The 21,782-nt window shown below is 41.9% G+C and overlaps 1 protein-coding gene across 1 annotated transcript in view; it reads right to left on the bottom strand.

Moving 5' to 3' along the window:
- The window catches only part of LOC123656970 (dihydropyrimidine dehydrogenase [NADP(+)]), a 27,457-nt gene extending 5,675 nt beyond the window's left edge, over positions 1–21,782 (bottom strand). Inside the window, exons 1-16 of the mRNA XM_045592575.1 lie at positions 21,628–21,782; positions 20,449–20,559; positions 19,253–19,423; positions 17,755–17,916; positions 15,157–15,344; positions 14,701–14,827; positions 14,284–14,434; positions 12,641–12,810; positions 10,351–10,428; positions 9,749–9,881; positions 9,101–9,189; positions 8,281–8,379; positions 7,424–7,630; positions 4,815–4,979; positions 4,425–4,577; positions 251–371 (exon numbers count right to left, since the gene is read on the bottom strand). Coding sequence (XP_045448531.1) covers positions 251–371; positions 4,425–4,577; positions 4,815–4,979; positions 7,424–7,630; positions 8,281–8,379; positions 9,101–9,189; positions 9,749–9,881; positions 10,351–10,428; positions 12,641–12,810; positions 14,284–14,434; positions 14,701–14,827; positions 15,157–15,344; positions 17,755–17,916; positions 19,253–19,423; positions 20,449–20,559; positions 21,628–21,666 — 2,164 coding nt within the window. The 5' untranslated portion in view covers positions 21,667–21,782. The remainder of the gene's footprint in view (positions 1–250; positions 372–4,424; positions 4,578–4,814; positions 4,980–7,423; positions 7,631–8,280; positions 8,380–9,100; positions 9,190–9,748; positions 9,882–10,350; positions 10,429–12,640; positions 12,811–14,283; positions 14,435–14,700; positions 14,828–15,156; positions 15,345–17,754; positions 17,917–19,252; positions 19,424–20,448; positions 20,560–21,627) is intronic.

Genomic DNA, 21,782 nt, shown 5'->3' with positions numbered 1-21,782 from the left:
GTTGGAAATTTGTGAAGGTGTGTTAGTAGTTGGGTCATAATTTGTTTTTTTTCGTCTTAATTTTTTTTTATAACAATAATATACATTGATGCTTTATAGCGAAAAAAAAAACCGTATAAAACGTAATGGGTACCTATGAAATAAATATCTGTAAGATTTAAATTTCGACTGTTTTTTTTTAAGCTGGTAATCAGTCGAGTAGGTCATAACTTTGATCATTTTATCATAAATGATATTATTTTCTCCTTACCTTCATAAGCAGCCTCGGCGATGGTAACGATGTTAGTGATGTTTGGTGTTAACTTTACGAAGAAAGGAATCTTAACCGCCTTCCGTACCCATTGGGATATTCCTTTTACTAACACCGGATCCTACCGATTGAAATATATATACAATATACATAATTATGCACATACAACGACGCACATGTTAATTCTTGTTTTGTGTTTGTTATTTTAGGGGCAAGGTTTTTTTTAAAGAAAATTACAACAAAATATTAGATAGTTTCTAGAAAAAAAAAATACGTTTGGTCAGGTACTTTTAAATGTAATGCAAAATTAAAAAAAAATCCTAATACAAATTGACATTCAAAGTTAACAGCCCCATATATACGAGTAGTATGTAATGGTACGTGTGCGCGGGTGCTGCGAGTGTGTGCCCGTGTGCCGCGAGTGTGTGCCCGTGTGCCGCGAGTGTGTGCCCGTGTGCCGCGAGTGTGTGCCCGTGTGCCGCGAGTGTGTGCCCGTGTGCCGCGAGTGTGTGCCCGTGTGCTGCGAGTGTGTGCCCGTGTGCCGCGAGTGTGTGCCCGTGTGCCCGTGTGCCGCGAGTGTGTGCCCGTGTGCCGCGAGTGTGTGCCCGTGTGCCGCGAGTGTGTGCCCGTGTGCCGCGAGTGTGTGCCCGTGTGCCGCGAGTGTGTGCCCGTGTGCCCGTGTGCCGCGAGTGTGTGCCCGTGTGCCGCGAGTGTGAGCCCGTGTGCCGCGAGTGTGTGCCCGTGTGCCGCGAGTGTGTGCCCGTGTGCCGCGAGTGTGTGCCCGTGTGCCGCGAGTGTGTGCCCGTGTGCCCGTGTGCCGCGAGTGTGTGCCCGTGTGCCGCGAGTGTGTGCCCGTGTGCCGCGAGTGTGAGCCCGTGTGCCGCGAGTGTGTGCCCGTGTGCCGCGAGTGTGTGCCCGTGTGCCGCGAGTGTGTGCCCGTGTGCCGCGAGTGTGTGCCCGTGTGCCCGTGTGCCGCGAGTGTGTGCCCGTGTGCCGCGAGTGTGTGCCCGTGTGCCGCGAGTGTGTGCCCGTGTGCCGCGAGTGTGTGCCCGTGTGCCGCGAGTGTGTGCCCGTGTGCCGCGAGTGTGTGCCCGTGTGCCGCGAGTGTGTGCCCGTGTGCCGCGAGTGTGTGCCCGTGTGCCGCGAGTGTGTGCCCGTGTGCCGCGAGTGTGTGCCCGTGTGCCGCGAGTGTGTGCCCGTGTGCCCGTGTGCCGCGAGTGTGTGCCCGTGTGCCGCGAGTGTGTGCCCGTGTGCCCGTGTGCCGCGAGTGTGTGCCCGTGTGCCGCGAGTGTGTGCCCGTGTGCCGCGAGTGTGTGCCCGTGTGCCGCGAGTGTGTGCCCGTGTGCCGCGAGTGTGTGCCCGTGTGCCGCGAGTGTGTGCCCGTGTGCCCGTGTGCCGCGAGTGTGTGCCCGTGTGCCGCGAGTGTGTGCCCGTGTGCCGCGAGTGTGTGCCCGTGTGCCGCGAGTGTGTGCCCGTGTGCCGCGAGTGTGAGCCCGTGTGCCGCGAGTGTGTGCCCGTGTGCCGCGAGTGTGAGCCCGTGTGCCGCGAGTGTGTGCCCGTGTGCCGCGAGTGTGTGCCCGTGTGCCGCGAGTGTGTGCCCGTGTGCCGCGAGTGTGTGCCCGTGTGCCGCGAGTGTGTGCCCGTGTGCCGCGAGTGTGTGCCCGTGTGCCGCGAGTGTGAGCCCGTGTGCCGCGAGTGTGTGCCCGTGTGCCGCGAGTGTGTGCCCGTGTGCCGCGAGTGTGTGCCCGTGTGCCCGTGTGCCGCGAGTGTGTGCCCGTGTGCCGCGAGTGTGTGCCCGTGTGCCGCGAGTGTGTGCCCGTGTGCCGCGAGTGTGTGCCCGTGTGCCGCGAGTGTGAGCCCGTGTGCCGCGAGTGTGTGCCCGTGTGCCGCGAGTGTGAGCCCGTGTGCCGCGAGTGTGTGCCCGTGTGCCGCGAGTGTGTGCCCGTGTGCCGCGAGTGTGTGCCCGTGTGCCGCGAGTGTGTGCCCGTGTGCCGCGAGTGTGTGCCCGTGTGCCGCGAGTGTGTGCCCGTGTGCCCGTGTGCCGCGAGTGTGTGCCCGTGTGCCGCGAGTGTGTGCCCGTGTGCCCGTGTGCCGCGAGTGTGTGCCCGTGTGCCGCGAGTGTGTGCCCGTGTGCCGCGAGTGTGTGCCCGTGTGCCGCGAGTGTGTGCCCGTGTGCCGCGAGTGTGTGCCCGTGTGCCGCGAGTGTGTGCCCGTGTGCCGCGAGTGTGTGCCCGTGTGCCGCGAGTGTGAGCCCGTGTGCCGCGAGTGTGTGCCCGTGTGCCGCGAGTGTGTGCCCGTGTGCCGCGAGTGTGTGCCCGTGTGCCGCGAGTGTGTGCCCGTGTGCCCGTGTGCCGCGAGTGTGTGCCCGTGTGCCGCGGGTGTGTGCCCGTGTGCCGCGAGTGTGTGCCCGTGTGCCGCGAGTGTGTGCCCGTGTGCCGCGAGTGTGTGCCCGTGTGCCGCGAGTGTGTGCCCGTGTGCCGCGAGTGTGTGCCCGTGTGCCGCGAGTGTGTGCCCGTGTGCCGCGAGTGTGTGCCCGTGTGCCGCGAGTGTGTGCCCGTGTGCCGCGAGTGTGTGCCCGTGTGCCCGTGTGCCGCGAGTGTGTGCCCGTGTGCCGCGAGTGTGTGCCCGTGTGCCGCGAGTGTGAGCCCGTGTGCCGCGAGTGTGTGCCCGTGTGCCGCGAGTGTGTGCCCGTGTGCCGCGAGTGTGTGCCCGTGTGCCGCGAGTGTGTGCCCGTGTGCCCGTGTGCCGCGAGTGTGTGCCCGTGTGCCGCGAGTGTGTGCCCGTGTGCCGCGAGTGTGTGCCCGTGTGCCGCGAGTGTGTGCCCGTGTGCCCGTGTGCCGCGAGTGTGTGCCCGTGTGCCGCGAGTGTGTGCCCGTGTGCCGCGAGTGTGTGCCCGTGTGCCGCGAGTGTGTGCCCGTGTGCCCGTGTGCCGCGAGTGTGTGCCCGTGTGCCGCGAGTGTGTGCCCGTGTGCCGCGAGTGTGTGCCCGTGTGCCGCGAGTGTGTGCCCGTGTGCCGCGAGTGTGTGCCCGTGTGCCCCGAGTGTGTGCCCGTGTGCCCGTGTGCCGCGCGTGTGGGCCCGTGTGCCGCGAGTGTGTGCCCGTGTGCCGCGAGTGTGTGCCCGTGTGCCGCGAGTGTGTGCCCGTGTGCCGCGAGTGTGTGCCCGTGTGCCGCGAGTGTGTGCCCGTGTGCCGCGAGTGTGTGCCCGTGTGCCGCGAGTGTGTGCCCGTGTGCCGCGAGTGTGTGCCCGTGTGCCCGTGTGCCGCGAGTGTGTGCCCGTGTGCCGCGAGTGTGTGCCCGTGTGCCGCGAGTGTGTGCCCGTGTGCCGCGAGTGTGTGCCCGTGTGCCGCGAGTGTGTGCCCGTGTGCCGCGAGTGTGTGCCCGTGTGCCGCGAGTGTGTGCCCGTGTGCCGCGAGTGTGTGCCCGTGTGCCGCGAGTGTGTGCCCGTGTGCCGCGAGTGTGTGCCCGTGTGCCGCGAGTGTGTGCCCGTGTGCCGCGAGTGTGTGCCCGTGTGCCGCGAGTGTGTGCCCGTGTGCCCGTGTGCCGCGAGTGTGTGCCCGTGTGCCGCGAGTGTGTGCCCGTGTGCCGCGAGTGTGAGCCCGTGTGCCGCGAGTGTGTGCCCGTGTGCCGCGAGTGTGTGCCCGTGTGCCGCGAGTGTGTGCCCGTGTGCCGCGAGGGTGTGCCCGTGTGCCCGTGTGCCGCGCGCGTGTGCCCGTGTGCCGCGAGTGTGTGCCCGTGTGCCGCGAGTGTGTGCCCGTGTGCCGCGAGTGTGTGCCCGTGTGCCGCGAGTGTGTGCCCGTGTGCCGCGAGTGTGTGCCCGTGTGCCCGTGTGCCGCGAGCGTGTGCCCGTGTGCCGCGAGTGTGTGCCCGTGTGCCGCGAGTGTGTGCCCGTGTGCCGCGAGTGTGTGCCCGTGTGCCGCGAGTGTGAGCCCGTGTGCCGCGAGTGTGTGCCCGTGTGCCGCGAGTGTGTGCCCGTGTGCCGCGAGTGTGTGCCCGTGTGCCGCGAGTGTGTGCCCGTGTGCCGCGAGTGTGTGCCCGTGTGCCGCGAGTGTGTGCCCGTGTGCCGCGAGTGTGTGCCCGTGTGCCGCGAGTGTGTGCCCGTGTGCCGCGAGTGTGTGCCCGTGTGCCGCGGGTGTGTGCCCGTGTGCTGCGAGTGTATGTGTCTCCGCTGCGCACCTGCCCGCAGGCGAGCCCCATGCCCGACTCGCCCATGCCGTGCGGACACGACAGGTTGAGCTCCAGCGCGTCCGCGCCCGCCGCCTCCGCCTTCGCCGCGAGCTCCGTCCAGTCCGCCTCGTTGTACGAGCACATTATTGACGCCACCACCACCTGTGCCGTTCACATATTAACTACTTAACGTCAACTAAACTTACTTATATTATCTGTAACTGATTCCCTGGAAGAATTCAAAATTTTATTTATTTACTTATTTGCAACGCTTTATATACGATATTTCTTTATTAATTCAAAAGGTAATTTTGATTAATATCAACATTATTAAAATAAAATAAAAAACATTTCTGTTTCATATAATTCCATTTGCCTTGATTTCAATTTACTACAAACCTTTGTAGGAAAATCTCGTTTTAATTCCTTTATACTCTGACACCAATACGCTTCACACTTCTCAGAAATGAGTTCGATGTTGAGGAACGATCCTTGTCCCGGGCCGTAGTTCTCTCCAGACGTGACGCCGCGGACGATACGAGGTGACACGTTTGTTACCAGATCCTGCAGAAAAAAAAACGAATGTGTTTTAGATCACACGACTGAAGTAAAACTTACGAAACCTAACTCTCTCTCTTTCTATCGTCACTAACTTATATCTCTCTCTCAACTTTCGTTCGCCTCGGCTGATCAGATTTTTCATAACGCTCTCGTTACGCATTCACTATCTTACTCCCCGCAAGTCAAGCGTGCGTAAACAAGTTTTACTTCAAAAATAACAACCTTTTTTACAGTAGTAAGAAGCCTATATGTCTATACTCTATATTAATATTTAAAAAAGGTAAAGTTTTAACTCTGTTTTTATGTAGGGGGTAATCTTCGCAAATACTGATCCGATCATGAAAATTCTTTCACTAACAGAAAACTACACTATTCAGGAGTGATATAGACTAAATTTTATTGTTATTGAACAAAAATTCTGTGAAAAATAATAATATATGTAAATCAAGTCGGAGAAATGCGAGCGAGATGAAAACTGCTATAAGTAAGTATATTTTTGCTACACAAAAATAATTAACGCCCAACTAAGTAGGCACGGGTCGGCTAGTTACCAATAAAGTTTTGCTCGTATAGGCCAACTGTATGTATACAAGACAATTTTTCTAATTATCAATATCCCTAAAAACCATGAATGAACTTAGATAAATATAAATCTATGTCCATGTATTTTTCAACCGACTTCAAAAAAGGAGGAGGTTACTCATGTCGACCCATATAGATATTTCAAATAAAAAAGAAATATATATCTATTGTTTATATTGTGGTACGTGGTATGGATAAGGAAACCAGGATCTGATGATGGAATCCCAGAGAAATCAAGGGAAACCCTCGACAATCGTAGTGACGACTAGTGCGTTTATTAATTTTTTCGTCTACTTACGTTGGAGTACTTGTCGAAGTAATTGAAGTCGGTATTTTTCGTTTACGAGCAAACACAATTATATCATATGTGTATTTATTTTATCATATAATCATTAGTATGTTATTTGTAATTGCAGATTATTTTAAAATAGCAAAATACATAATAATACAAACACATTATAAGTTTTACAATTGATGGTACCGAAAGTCTGTACATTACTTAGTCTGTTGAGTACTCTAAAGAATAAAATTCTGCCAATAACCTAACGTATTACACAAAATATTTAGGTAGAGACAGCATGTTAATTTGATATACTTATAAATAGCGAAGAACAGTCATTTCTTTAACATGACAGTGAAACGTGAAACGGATAATTTTAATAATCTATATATTAATTAATACGCGAAGCAAAAAATTTGTACCCCTTTTTACGAAAATTGCGCGGACGGAGGACTATGAAATTTCGCACACTTATAGTTTATATAGAGAAGGAGTGTAGACAGCTAATATTTTTTTTTTAAATTATGCATAAAAAAACATTAAGTCAATAAAAAAAAAACATTACACACACTACCATGTATACGATACGCACACGCAAATCTCTTTTGTTGATTGTCAAAGTCTGTAGTCAAATTGTTTTTTTTTTTTAAAGTTTCTATATTTTCATAACTTTTTGGTTTTCTTTGATTAAAATTTTTAATTATGGTCGATTTTCGACCTCTGGGCGACCACTAGTGTATTTTTAACCTTATTGTGATCATTTTCAGTAACTAACTAGTACTGAATATTAATAGTCTTAGTTTTTTATACTAATCAGCTGAATTTAAATGGTTAATTTTATTCGCGTTTTATATAGTAGTGATATTATTAATAATAATTTTATTTCCTCAAACAAACGAAATCAGTGCAACAAGAAATTCTCTTACAAGTAATGATTTTACTGAGACTAACCAGACTTAAAACCAGTAGTCAAAAATATTGGAGAGCTATGTATACACTATGGTGGCAAAGAAGCGTGCGGTCCACCTGATGGTCAACGGTTGCCATAGCCTATTGACCGCCTGCAACGTCTGGAGCAAGCGTATTGGTGACTTATTGAATTGAATTTTTACGTAAGCGTTGGGGGTCCGGAAACATACACAATATACAATCATAAACGCCCAGATGATGATAAACATCTATCTGGCTACAATGCAAATGTCTGTCGTGAGCGGGGATCGAACCCGTGACCGCGAGCGTAATAGCCAGTGCTATTACTGCGCCAACGCGTCGTCAAATTAAAGATTCTTGATAATTAATTGATCAAAGCGCCGCGTTGGCGCAGCGGTTACAGCCATGGATTGTACCACCGTGCCTCGGAGAGCACGTTAAGCCGTCGGTCCCGGTTGTTATCATGTACACCTGATAGCGATCGTTACTCATAGTAGAAAATATATCCACCAACCCGCATTGGAGCAGCGTGGTGGATTAAGCTCTGATCCTTCTCCTACATGGGGAAAGAGGCCTATGCCCAGTAGTGGGATATTACAGGCTGAAACGTAATTGATCAAAAATTAGAACATAGTAGCAGCAAACAGTACTTTACCTTATCGAGTTCGAAAGTCTTGGTAACAGCGAATCCCCAGCCCTGTTCAAAAGCTCGTCTAATCATCGCCGAACTGGTGGTGGGCGGAGCGCTGGCGAGACCGAAAGGGTTCTCAAACTTTATACCGCACATCTCGACTGATAAATCTACTTCGTCTATAGGACAGTGGAACTTGGGCAGTTCCACGGGTGAGTTATATGGCAGACCCTGAAAACGTTGAAGAGTATAAAGCGTGAGTTGGACTTTAACATATAGATGCGTTGTTGAATGTTGTAAATAAAAAAAATGTAAGTTGCATAGAACTTACTAAACAATATTTTTGACTAGCCCGTTGGCGCAGTTTGTAGTGACCCTGCTTTCTGCTCCGAGGGTTGTGGGTTCGATTCCCACCTCGAGTCTGGGTGTAATATAAATATTTATTTATATATTTATATATGTATTATTTATAAGTATGTTTATCGAAAAAAAAAAATGTAGCTATATACCAGTCGGCTGTTACCTATAACACAAGCATTAAGTTGCTTACTTTAGGAATAGACGACCGTGTGTGTATTGTGTAGAAAAAAAAAATCGGAATATAATCGGTCACCAATCCGCCTGCCCAGCGTGGTGACTATGGGCAACACACATGAGTTCACGTTATTTTTGGCGTAAACTTTGGAGGCCTATGTCCAGCAGTGGACTGTATAGGCTGTAATGATACTAAACAAATCATAATTTTCGTATAACCGACAGCTGTTCGTACATCAATCATATGGATGTAACCCATAATCTTGATCGTCTCTACATCATTATAATAAATCTTAAAAAATAGTCTTTGTAATATTTTTGAGTAAAATTCCTCACACATAACTCACTTGTAAGTAACAATGCATGTACCAAGCCGCAGTTTTTCCGTCGTTCACAGACTCCACCGTGGTCTCCGCAACTCCAGCTAAATCTCCTCCAACGAAAACCTGATAGTATTTACATTTCAATTAGGTTCTATGGACACAACAACATAAATTACTAGGATATATTGCAATACTTATTGCAAAAGTTGACTAAAGTATATCGTACAGTTCTTTCTATTTTGAAAATGAAATAATAATCTTTTAGAAGAAGTCTATTGATCTTAAATAAGTAGTAGTTAGTTTGTATTTCTACCTCCATTACGCATTAGCCTGTAATATCCCACTACTGGGCATAGGCCTCTTTTCCCCATGTAGGAGAAGGATCAGAGCTTAATCCACCACGCTGCTCCAATGCGGGTTGGCGGATATATTCCCTACTATGAGTAACGATCGCTATCAGGTGTACATCATAACAACCAAGACCGACGGCTTAACGTGCTCCTCCATTACTTTTAAATTTTATCGGCTAACACTAAGGGAGTGTAACGCATACACTTCATATATATTTTTGAAGTAAAACTTCTTTACGCACGCTAGACTTGGGGAGTGACCTGGTGAATGAGGGACGAGAGCGTTACGAAAAGTGTGATTAGGCGAAGCGAACGAAGCAACAAAGTGAGGTGCGAGCACACATTCTCTTTCTCTCTTTCTTTCATAGCTAGTTACGTTTCATATATCTAAGACACAGTGCAGGCCTATTGCTAAAGAAGCTTTACTTCAGTCGTATGGTCTGAAGCACACTCGTTTTTTTTTTTTTTTATTATTATAATTGTATATTTCTTACTTGAGGATTGCTAACGCTCTGCATAGTTTTATCATCCACTTCTGGTAAGCCCCAGCGGTTTAGTTTTACACTAGTCATGGCCTCTTTCACTGAAATAAATAATCAATATGTTAAGGCTCAATGGACAATTTTAATTTCGTTGTTAAAACTTTCGATAAAATACCTATTTTAAAAAACTCTCAGAAAACCCTTAATATTTTTGTAGGAATAAATCAATATAAATATTAATAAACCGAAAAATATGAGAAACGTATTTTTAAAAATCTTGAGTAAATAATCTTGTTTGTTCGCAATTGTGAGAGGTAAACTCGGGTTATTTTCTTTGTATTTATTTATGAGAGTGTAATTCTTTATATGCGACTAGGTCGGCAAAAGAGCGAACGACCCACATGAGGGTAAGCGGTTATCCACAGCTTATATACGAGTATATTTATACGTTTATACGCTATATCGCGTATTTGGCGATCCTCCCCTCCCTAAAATCTGACCACCTTACCCACCACAGGAGCACAACACTACTTAGGAACAATGCTATCTAGCTGTGATCTTATGTAAGGTCGAGGGACTTCCCCGGTCGGACTGCTCCATATTTCAGCAGGATATATCCTTCTGTGCCCTACCTCAATAGAGACATTTATAATGTTATACCTTCATTATCATAAAGCCCAGATCCAAAAGCGGATATAATGAAATTGGCCTTCAACTGAAGAACTTGATCCGGATCTTCAAACCATTCGCCGTCGTCTGATTGCTCAGTGCGATACATTTTAATGCCAACAATCTGTATTTAGAAATTAGAAATTACAGAGGAATTATTTTAAAAAGTACATTAAAGGAATAATAAGGTAAATAGTCAATATAAGCTCAAATTGAAGTGAAAAAGTTTTATAAATAGTTTAGGGTTGACCATATTGGAACTTTGTTTATACAAAATTTTTTGTTTCTTAAGACAGTTTCCTATACTTGATATAATTTGAAAAAAAGAAACGTTCAACTTTTAATATTTTATCAAATATAAAATTTTTATCTATAAGTACCCTTTTTATCTATATAAATAAAAATGAATGTTGCTAAGCGCATAACTCGAGAATGGCTCGACTGATTCGGCTAATTTATTTTTTGTTGATCCTTAAGGCCACGGAAATTTTTAATATTATAAAAAAAATACTATGAACTTTTGACAGAATGAAGTCTGTCCGGGCAACAAGTTTAATAATAAACAAAGACAGATAGAACTCAAAATATCCTACCTTCCCATCTCGAACGATAACTTCTTGTGGCGACATGAACGGAATGAATTCACACTTTTCTTCTTTAGCAAGGTCTACCTGTAAAAGTATTAGTAATTAAATAAAATTGATCAAGGTCCAAAGTAACTAATATCATAATATTAGGTTAACGGTAATGTGCAAATGGATCGAAATATCGGCAATAATCTACAACCAGCATGTAAGAACTCCTTTTTTAATATTATTATAGTATATGAGAGACTTAAGGAGTTAGTAAAGAGTTCAAAAGGGCTAAGTATTTCGGAAAAAAAGATGTAATAATCGATAAAAATAGACAACTTTGTTATTTTTATTTTGTGGAAATTACCGATTACTCCAACTTTTTGGAGTTCGCGGTATCCGAACCCGAAAAATGCGAGCATACCGCGCAAATTGACACATCAAAAAATACTAGAGGATATTTACGATTTTTCATTCTGTACACGAAACTTAGTGTGAGCTACTTTGATCAGCGCTATCTTCTACAAGCTGCAATCGATTATCTGTCAGAGTTATCTGCTAATGTTATTTAGTATACAAAAGGCACACGTGAGAAAGGACCATAGTACATCATTACCCTAACCCATTTGATTCAGCCTGATGCATCACACTGCTTTGAATAGGGCTCTCCCTTCGTGTAGGTAAAGGGTTGGAGTTTAATCTACAGCCCTGTCCACTGTTCGTTGGCATATACATTTCCTACTATGAGCTACGATTTCTATTGATAACAACCTGTATCGACAGATTAACGTGCTCTCCTTGGCAAGGTGGGGAGACCCACAAGGACTAACAACCAGACCGGAAATAAATATATATATAAACAAAAATGTCTACTAATAAACACATATCTCTCTAAAAATATCATTTTGTGCAATAACTCCCGTCATCTAATTTCTATAAGGCATCTCATTAGACAGATAAGAAATATCTTTTCAAAAACAAATATCCATCGCGAGTGGGAAAGGAACCCGCACACGCAGCACCACACCGGAGTGGTCACGGGAGTGGGAGCGCGGTTTAATTGAGGTAGGGCACAGCAGGAATATCCTGCTCAAAATATGGAGCAGCCTGACTGGGGTAGTACCTCGACCTTACAGAAGATCACAGCTAAATAATACTGTTTTCAAGCAGTATTGCGTTCCTGTTGGTGAGTAAGGTGACCAGAGCTCCTGGGGGGACTGGGGATTGGGTCGGCAACGCGCTTGCGATGCTTCTGGTGTTGCAGGTGTCTATAAGCTACGGTAACCGCTTACCACCAGGTGAGTCGTACGCTTGTTTGCCGATCTAGTGATATAAAAAAAATAACTCCCGTCATTTAATTTTGTCCCCGTTTTCTCTCACAAGGCATTTCGTCTGACAGACAAGAAATATCTTTTCAAAACCAAATCAAAAACCAATATCCATCGCGAGTGGGAAAGGAACCCGCACACGCAGCACTACACCGGAGTGGTCACGGGAGTGGGAGCGCGGTCACCTCCTCGGGCACGGCCCTGATGTGCGCGAAGCTAGTGCCATAAAATAAAAATAAAACCTCCTCGGGCACGGCCCTGATGTGCGCGAAGCTAGTGCCATAAAATAAAAATAAAACCTCCTCGGGCACGGCCCTGATGTGGGCGAAGCTAGTGCCATAAAATAAAAATAAAACCTCCTCGGGCACGGCCCTGATGTGCGCGAAGCTAGTGCCATAAAATAAAAATAAAACCTCCTCGGGCACGGCCCTGATGTGCGCGAAGCTAGTGCCATAAAATAAAAAAAGAACCTCCTCGGGCACGGCCCTGATGTGCGCGAAGCTAGTGCCATAAAATAAAAAAAGAACCTCCTCGGGCACGGCCCTGATGTGCGCGAAGCTAGTGCCATAAAATAAAAATAAAACCTCCTCGGGCACGGCCCTGATGTGCGCGAAGCTAGTGCCATAAAATAAAAAAAGAACCTCCTCGGGCACGGCCCTGATGTGCGCGAAGCTAGTGCCATAAAATAAAAAAAGAACCTCCTCGGGCACGGCCCTGATGTGCGCGAAGCTAGTGCCATAAAATAAAAATAAAACCTCCTCGGGCACGGCCCTGATGTGCGCGAAGCTAGTGCCATAAAATAAAAATAAAACCTCCTCGGGCACGGCCCTGATGTGCGCGAAGCTAGTGCCATAAAATAAAAATAAAACCTCCTCGGGCACGGCCCTGATGTGCGCGAAGCTAGTGCCATAAAATAAAAATAAAACCTCCTCGGGCACGGCCCTGATGTGCGCGAAGCTAGTGCCATAAAATAAAAATAAAACCTCCTCGGGCACGGCCCTGATGTGCGCGAAGCCCCTCCGGAAGACGACGAACACGCGGCGCGCGCCACAGCGCAGCGCTGACGTGGCGCAGTCGAAGGCCGTGTCGCCGGCGCCCAGCACCACCACCGCGCCGTGCAGCGCGGGCAGCGCCGGCTTACAGCTGCACATCCCTGAAGTAGTGACGCAGTTGCACATCTATCTATCACATCTCTAAGTGCGTTCAACGAGCTGAGGTGCCAAATGTAAACGGACCAAATGCGAGGTCATTCAACTATGCAGGGTTTTGTAACCTTTTTTTTTACTTACACAAAATTTTTAAATGTAAAATATATTTTGTAATTACTGAATTATAAGATTTTAAACTTCTTAAATAATAACTAGCTGACCCGGCCACGCGTTGCTGTGGCTAAAGTTTTTGTTATATTACATTATGCTGTTAAAATGTAGCTTATATGACACGTTCGTAGATTTACCATAGCAGCTCCATCTATTGATTACTTACTCAACCCAGTCGAAAGGTATCGACATCTGTTAGAATCATTTGGAGTTAACAGATAATTGTGACTGTCAAATAATAACAGACAAATAATTAGCAATAAATTAAAATTGCGACTATAATTTGAGATTTAAACTATCCTATCTCTCAAAGTTGGATCGAACTGCACATGGTGTGCGAATTTTATTATAATCGGTTAAGTGGTTTAGGAGTCCATTGAGGACAAACATTGTGACACGAGATTTATATATATTAAGATTATCGAAATATAAAAATCACCCGAGCGCTTCAGGACACGAAATGAAATAAAAATAAATAATACAAATTCAAAGGGCCGTACGCGGTCCGATTGTTTTCAAGGCCAGTTAGTTATCGTTCGACATTGCAGAGAGACGTCCAGTAGATAGCGAACAAACAAAATAGAAAGAGATAGACTACATTTTGTTTGTTCCGTCGTCGCTACGAAAAAATGATGGGCTTTGTTTACATTTGGTATCTCTTCTCGTTGAACAGACTTTAGAGATAAGTTCGCCCTTGCCCACTTTCTTTGTATATATGATTTTTACTTGTTTCTTTATTTTCAGTGCAATAAATAATATAATAGGTATATAATGTATTAGTGCCTATCGTTGTAGATGTTATGATACTTAGGAGACGCTACTGCCCATCTCCTGGAATTTTTCCTCGATCGCCTCTTAAGACCTTCACGGAAAGGACGGGAGTGGTGCTAGATTCTAACGCCAAACACAATGAACACGGAAAGCTGTTAGATTCAAAGGGCACAGGACCGGACGGAGTGGTGAACATTAGGGGAAGCCTATGTCCAGCAGTGGACTCCTAAAGGCTGATAGATGAATAACGTTTTATTTATTGATTAATGTCCCTGTCTTAATGACAATATGTTCGATTTCTATCATATTGTTTATAATACAAACTGCCGTATTTTCTTCAAAATAACTGGTTTTACAAAAAATGAAAAAAATAATGGACATAAAATATCAATCTTTTAATAGGCTACAGCTTATTTAAAATGGATGGAAATGGAATATGAAATGAATGGAAATGGAAATGAATAATGGAATCTACGGCCGATTTACTTATGACATTCTTAATCAGCTCATCAAATTACTTTTAATATTTTACGAACCTCTTTTGCTTCCTTTGGAAACGAGTGGTAAGAAATCTTTGCTAGTGTAAAAACCCATCTCCGCTGTAAGACCTTTGAAAATGGGTACGCTTTTTGGTTCCGGTAGACCAATACCTAAGAAAACTGCCGAATGACCATCCTTTAAAAGACCCTGAAATCATTTTATTTTTGCGTGCCAGATTATGTGGATTGATACGTTTATTACTTGTTTAATACCTGATAAAGCGATTAATTTTGTTTTTAAATAAAAATTGATCTAATCTTAAAAATTGGAAATTTATTGAAAGATAGAGCATAATCATAATTTGTAAAATAAAGGCAAGAATAGGAACTAAAAATACACAAAAACAAATAAAAATTATTTAATCACGCACAAAATTATAGTCAGAGAAATCACAGTAACCTAAGAATACGCACATCAACTGTTAAATCCTTAGAAGACAGTTTTCTTCCAGTCACGAATTTCACTCCCAAATTTCTTATGAGATCTATTTCAAATTGCACAACATCATACGGAAGACGGAATTGTGGAATCTCAGATGAACTGGAATAGAATATATTTGTCGCTTTCAATAAAGATCTAGGTGTACTGGATATTTTGGTATAAATTTAAAAACATTATTAACAATAACAATTACAAGAAATTATTGTATTACATAATTATCAATCGGTTTTTTTTTGTTCGGTTATACTGCTAAAAGTATTGAACCGATCGGAATAATACTAATACCACAAGATGAAGCGTGTTTCGGAGAAGGTATATATCGTGTAAAATAATATGGACGGATAGAGGTCGCTAGGATATTTATAAATGACTGGTGACAAAAGTATGATGATGCTTAATGAAAAAAAAATAAGCTATAAATGAAGTACCTTAGCCCCCCTAAATATTTTTCCTTTTCATAAACTGTGATGTTTTTGTATCCAAGTCGGGCTAAAAAGCAGGCGCAACTGAGACTCGCTGGTCCACCACCAATTAAAGCGATCTTCTGATCGCCACCTTTAGGCAGCGGCTTCGTCTTGGGGTCCAGAGTTTGCTTGATACCCATCTTCATGAATATCTATTAAAATGTATTGAAAATTAAATTTGTAATTTTTCTTGTACGAATAACAAATCGAATATGTATAATAACGAATGAAACTTTTTGAGCTGAAGTAAAACAGCCTACAATCTAAAAACCTACAGCCTACCGCCTTCTAGGCTAACAATAGGAGCTCAAAAAAATATTTTCAGAATTGTCGTCTGTCTGTCTGACAATCTGTTTGCGCCGCATCGGCATCAAGCCAAATTGACACTCAAAACTACTCAAAATCTGAGGAAGGTTCCATCTACGAACGCAGTTCTTACCCTGTAAATAATTTTAGTGATATCGTAATAAACATCAATTTGTAATTTTTAACCGACTTAAAAAGGGGAGGAGGTTTTCAATTTCATTGTAATTTTTCATATATAATTTATGTTACTTCTATTTTTCTTTTAATCGAAAAGGTGGCGCGAGTCATGTGGTCTCATTTATATTAAATTGCGATCTAACATGCGCTTTTCGAGTTACATCTAATAATGCGTATTTACATACGAAAAAGATATGGAATAGTGAGAACAGTAGTTAGTTTGTGGCTCACGAGCCAGAACTGGTACAAACGTCTCGCCGTCCTCGGCTCTCATCGCCTGACTGATCTTAAAAAAAAATACTCATTGTACGCCCTGCTTATCAGTCCTACGTATTATCATTCTTTGTTCGTAACTACCACGCTATTCTGATTCAGAAATAAAACACATACCTATATTTTGTTACAATTTTTATTTCGAAAATGTTATTGCTTATTATCTATAAAATAAGAGCGAAACATCTCATCCACTAAAATATCACTGTACAAAGTATTCCTTGTAAATATGCTCGTAAAACCATGCAATGAACATCCCTGAAACTTATATAGCAAATACATTAAGCAATATTCGCCACAAACTGAAGTCCACTCATTCTGAATCATATCAACATTCCAGTCCCATCTTTTACAATTCCTTTTTAAAAACTTTAGATGATATCGTGCAGGTGATCGTCCATATGAATCAAAATATTGACCAATGCCATTCGTATCGGTATATAGGGTCAGTCAGCCGATGAAAGCCGAGGACGGCAAGACGTTACTAACTACTGATAACTTTAAAATATGTATATGTATGTCTGTAGTTCATAATCTACGCATAAAACTATGTCAGTAAATGATTTCTTATCAACTTTAAAATAGTAAACCTATTAACTGCGCAATTGTTAACATGTAATTATCTTAATTAAACGGAGCACATTTAATAATGAGGTCTATTATTTAAGTTTTGTAAGTTATATGTTTGTTTGTTTTAACGTTTTAAACTTGGGAACTGCTTGTTCGAGTTGATACATTATTTATATATACCCGAAAACGATGTACAACGACATTGATCGCCATTAAAAGCTCTAAAAAAAATCTTCGACAGTCCATGTCTACTCATTTACCATAATGTTATACCTTTTTTATGGTAATCAATTTTGTTCTATGTATAATAATGCACTATTTGCGTAGGTGATTTTATGGATTTGATATAAACCCTTATCCAAATAAATACGTTATTCATCACATGTATTTATTTATATATATTTTTTTTTGAACAAAATTGTCCGTGACGCTATTTAATTTCAATGACTATCTTAGAAGATAACTAGATCACTGTTTTAAAATAAGTCTACAACGAATTAATGATCCCAAAAAATTAAAAGGCAATTTTAATAAGATAAACTTTGTCATATATAGTATTTAGTCAGGGGATGCGCAGTAACGGTTTAAAAATTATTTTAATACCTATGTTTTTCCTTAAATTAACGCGAATGAAGCCGCGGGGTACAGCTTACTAGCTAACATAAACAATATATTACGATACACAGAATGACATTGACATTTATACATTCGACGTTATTTTTATCATTTTGACTTATTATATTGATAAATATTTGTACATATTATTGGGTCAATACCTAAAAACAAGTTTTTTTAGAAAAAAAAAATGATTACGCTTTAATATAAACTGGAGGACCAGATTTATACTTTGATAAAATGTAAAAAACTATTAATAATTTCATCAATGATCAAATGAATATAAATAGATATTTTTAATTATATTAACTAGTACTTATTTAATTTTATATAAGCCGAAATAATCAAGAGTACGGAAATCGAGTACGGTAACAGAAGACGCACTAAGAAAAGCCAAAAACAACAGGTTTTAAGGTCAGGTTATTTACGCTGATCTCTTAGGTGTTTTCGTTCAGGGTAAATAGAACTACATAAAGAATCCTATATTCAAAAACCTTCTGAACTGTATAAATATCTCCAACCATCCTTTTTATTCAGAGTAAAACGTGGAAACCTTTGTGAAATAGCATTTTTAAGCATTTATTTTTTCAGAGAGTGACATTTGAAAAAAAAAATTCTTACGTCAACAGCAAAATGTTGCAAGCCACCAATATTGATGGCTCCTTCCTCGCTAGCGTGCAAGTTGCAGCCACCCACGCAAAGATCGCTGGTAGGACACACCATACCACAAGTCAGTCCCAAGGGATTATCTGACAGGATGGCCTTGGCAGCTCCATAATAGTTCTGTTAGAAATTAAACGTGTTTCTGGATATTAGCGTTCCATTTAGGGAATATCAAACACAGTTCAGGCGATATTCTGATTATAAATATTAAAAAATATTAGCTATTTAATAATGTATGAAAATTCATCATTATAATTTTATAGCCTTATTATTATTAACTGTGGTAGGGCACAATATATGAAGCAGCCCGACTGGGGAAGTACTCGAGATACTCACACACAGGAGTACCTTACAGAAAATCACAGCTAAATAATACGGTGTCCTGTGGTGAGTAAGGTAACCAGAGCTCGGGGGGGGGGGGGGAGGGTTGGGGGTAAGGCCGGCAACGCGCTTGCGGAGAAGGATCGCAAGCTAGCTTATCAGGTGAGCCGTACGCTTTGTTTGCCGATCTTGTATTATATTATATTTTTATTGATTAAGTCAATCTAAATAAAAATTAACACCACTCTGGTGTAGTGGTGCGTGCACTTTATGTGCGCTCACACACCGGCGATTGCGGGTTCGATTCCCGCTCATAATGGATATTTGTATTTGTCAAATATTTCTTTAAAGTCTGGTTGTCTGTCCTTGTGGGTCTCCCCACCGCGTCTCGGAGAGCACGATAAGCTGTTGGTCCCGGTTGTTGTCACGGACAGCTGATAGCGATTGTTACTCTTAGTGGGGAATATATCCGCCAACCCACAGTGGAGCAAAGTGGCGAATTAAGCTCGACTCAGCTGCCTTTATATGCAGATATTTAGTCAAAACTATGCATAATAAGATTAAAGACTTATAACACCATGATAACGCACAATCAGTAAGCAAATTAATGTGTGCATGTCATATATATAAAATAATATTGCACTTAATCGGCTTGGATATTTTATGGTCTTATCTATCACATTTTTTCTTATCTATAGACATAAAATGGATGGAAATGGATAGAAATATATATATGGAAATAATATATGGATAAGAAAAAATGGTGTCATAGGTCAAACAAAAGAGTTACATTTATAAACATTTCATAACTTTTGTCCAGAATTAAATCATAAATAAAGAAGAGAGTCGTTTCAAATCTATTTTTTTTAAATAATTTGTGTTTACATTTAGAATTAGACATTTTTTCAGCTTGCTGGTAGAGGTTTAGTAAACATAAACGTCCAGAGCAGCGTTTGAGCAGGATATTTCCTGCTGTGCACTACCTCAGTTAAAACACTTTACGTATTGGCTGTGTTAACGAGTGCTCCTTGATCTACTGTAACATACTGGTACTCAGCACATCCAAGCAATAACACGTATCTGAAATATTCCTCTAATCTACATATTTGGAAAAAAAACAACTTATTTTACTAACCTTATTACCAATACTGGTGATGAAACTCTTCACATCAATCTGCGTGGGACATGACTTCTGACACGGAGCGTCCGCACATTTAAGGCATCTCGCCGCCTCCTTCAGCGCGCCTCGTTCAGACAGGGTGGTGTGCTTGATGTCATCGAAGTTTTTTTCCAATGTTGGACAGCTCTAAAAATCAATATTTCTCATAATTCTACATCTATTCATATAATAAAATGGTAGGAAAGTCAAAACTGTACATTGAATATTTTTTTTTAAAGAATACTTGGGGTGTGATCTACAATCGATACCGAAGCCAAAAATATAGTTTTTAGAATTTTTGTCTGTATGTGTTCAGAATAAACTCAAAAAGTACTGCATGGATTTACTTCAAATTTGGCACGAATATTATTAAGAAGTCGGGTCAATTTATCATGCTATCACCTACCGGGAACGTGTAATCTAACGACGCATATTTGATTGTTGTTGTTATTATGTTAATAACCATACTATATAAGCTAGCTACGCACTATAAACATCACGCAATATAAGTAACTAAGCCGATAAACATAATTAAATGAATATAAGTAGACAAGAAAATTTGAAAGCTGCGTCATCTATGAGTTTTTAATAAAAAATTAAATTAAAATAATTAAAAATTAATTAAATTAAAATAATTAAAAATTTAAATGTAAAGAAGAAACGGGTAAATGAATGTTATTTTAAAAGGTATAATCGTAGGTATTTTTGTTGCTGTATAGCGTTCACGCAGACGACGTCGCGGGCAGCAGCTAGTCTGATATACATTAAAGGTTTACGCAATCGACATAGCTGTAATTAAGGGAACCAAGCGTCGAAATAATTAAAAATTACTTATAATTAAGAATAATTAATATAAAGAAAATGAAGTAGTTTTAATTAAAGAACACATTGGAATAAAAAAAAATAGTGAAATAAGTTATAGCGGAAAATAGTTGTGTTGATGCCATAAAGTTAAAAATGCTTTTTTCAATTGAATTTGAACAAGATGTCCTCTGTGTTCGCCTGCCCAACGTGGTGACTATGGGCAACACATATGAGTTCTCGCCATTTTTGGCGCGAACTTGTATGCGGACTGCGATAGGCTGAAGTGTCCTCGGTCGGTCTGTTCGTCTTAACGAAGGTAACATTTGTAAAAAAGGTGTTATATTTAACATGTATGTAAGTTTACTTACGGTACATTTTCTATCTTCATTTCTCTTCCAATGTTGTTTATTTTTCTTGGTTTGTGCCGACGGTACCAAGTTGCTGTACGGCTCAACCCTTGGATTTAATTTTAAAAGATTCTGAAATAATATAATCACTTTATACTTTGATGTTAATTTTAATATTGTAATCATAAAATGCTTTCCAAGTTGTATTACGTTTTAATAATTAATTTATATTTTTATTAAATATTTAAAATAAAACGTAAGTAGCTGAATGTAATTTACGTTATGTCGTTTTTAAATTTAATTGTTTTCCGTCAGAAAATTTAATGTGTTTAACAACATAATCTCTATTAACTCAAAATTTTATTCTTCTAACAGTAGTGGTTTCGATCGGTTTTTGAAAGGCCATATCATTGACTTATACTGACTATTGACTGACAGAATATTGTCTTTAATATTTATATATTTTATGTATTTTCATAAATGTTCTATACCTACGTTGTTTTTGAATTTGCCTATAAACCCTTCTCAGGCTTTTGTTCTTACTTAACTTTATTTAATGTGTCCAATTATTAGTAAAGACAATTTTACTTGTATATAAAGTTTATGTAACTGCATTTTAACGTTGAAACTTATAAATAACAATTTTTTTAACACTACCTATGCCACATGTCTTCGGTCCACCGGCCCGGTAAGGGGCATCCATTAATTACGTGAGCTATTTTTCGATCAGCTTAACACCCCCCAGGTGAGATTTAGTGAGATTTACGAAAAAATTATTTTAAACTAAATTTTTTTTATTATTCGGGAAAATAATAAACTGTTTATGTATACTATAGTTAATTTAAATTAAATAAAATTCAAAGCAAAAACAGATAAATACAACAATTTTTTAAAATTTTTACCCAATCCATGGAGACACGTGTACTTTTTCGTGTAATATTTTATATTTTATGAAGTTGAGGAGAGATTTTCGATTACCTTTCTGAACTCACGTAATTATTTAATAAAACTAGATCAAGTATTTTTTAGGATATTAAAGATTTTCTAAGGGTTCTTTTCGCGGTCCACGGTTTATTAGTAAGATGTTCATAATTTTGTTTTGCACGCATTACCCTTGTTACAGACAGGAAGAATTCAAGGTTTGTTTGCTACACACATTAAACTTTATTAAAACAAATACGTATAAAAAAATCCACTGACCTCGATGTCCGGTAGTTCTCGACTTACAAATTTCTTCATATCGATAATTTTATATTTAATTTAAAAAGTCGAACAGCACTAAATATTCGTAAAAGACACGTAAGTGTATTGAACTGCTCACTGGCAATGCTACACTACGACTGAGTACTGACGGT

The sequence above is a fragment of the Melitaea cinxia genome, chromosome 10 (assembly GCF_905220565.1).
Source record: "Melitaea cinxia chromosome 10, ilMelCinx1.1, whole genome shotgun sequence".
Taxonomy (NCBI): domain Eukaryota; kingdom Metazoa; phylum Arthropoda; class Insecta; order Lepidoptera; family Nymphalidae; genus Melitaea; species Melitaea cinxia.
Note: the sequence above shows the minus strand (reverse complement) of the source record. Positions and strands in the feature narration are given on the sequence as shown.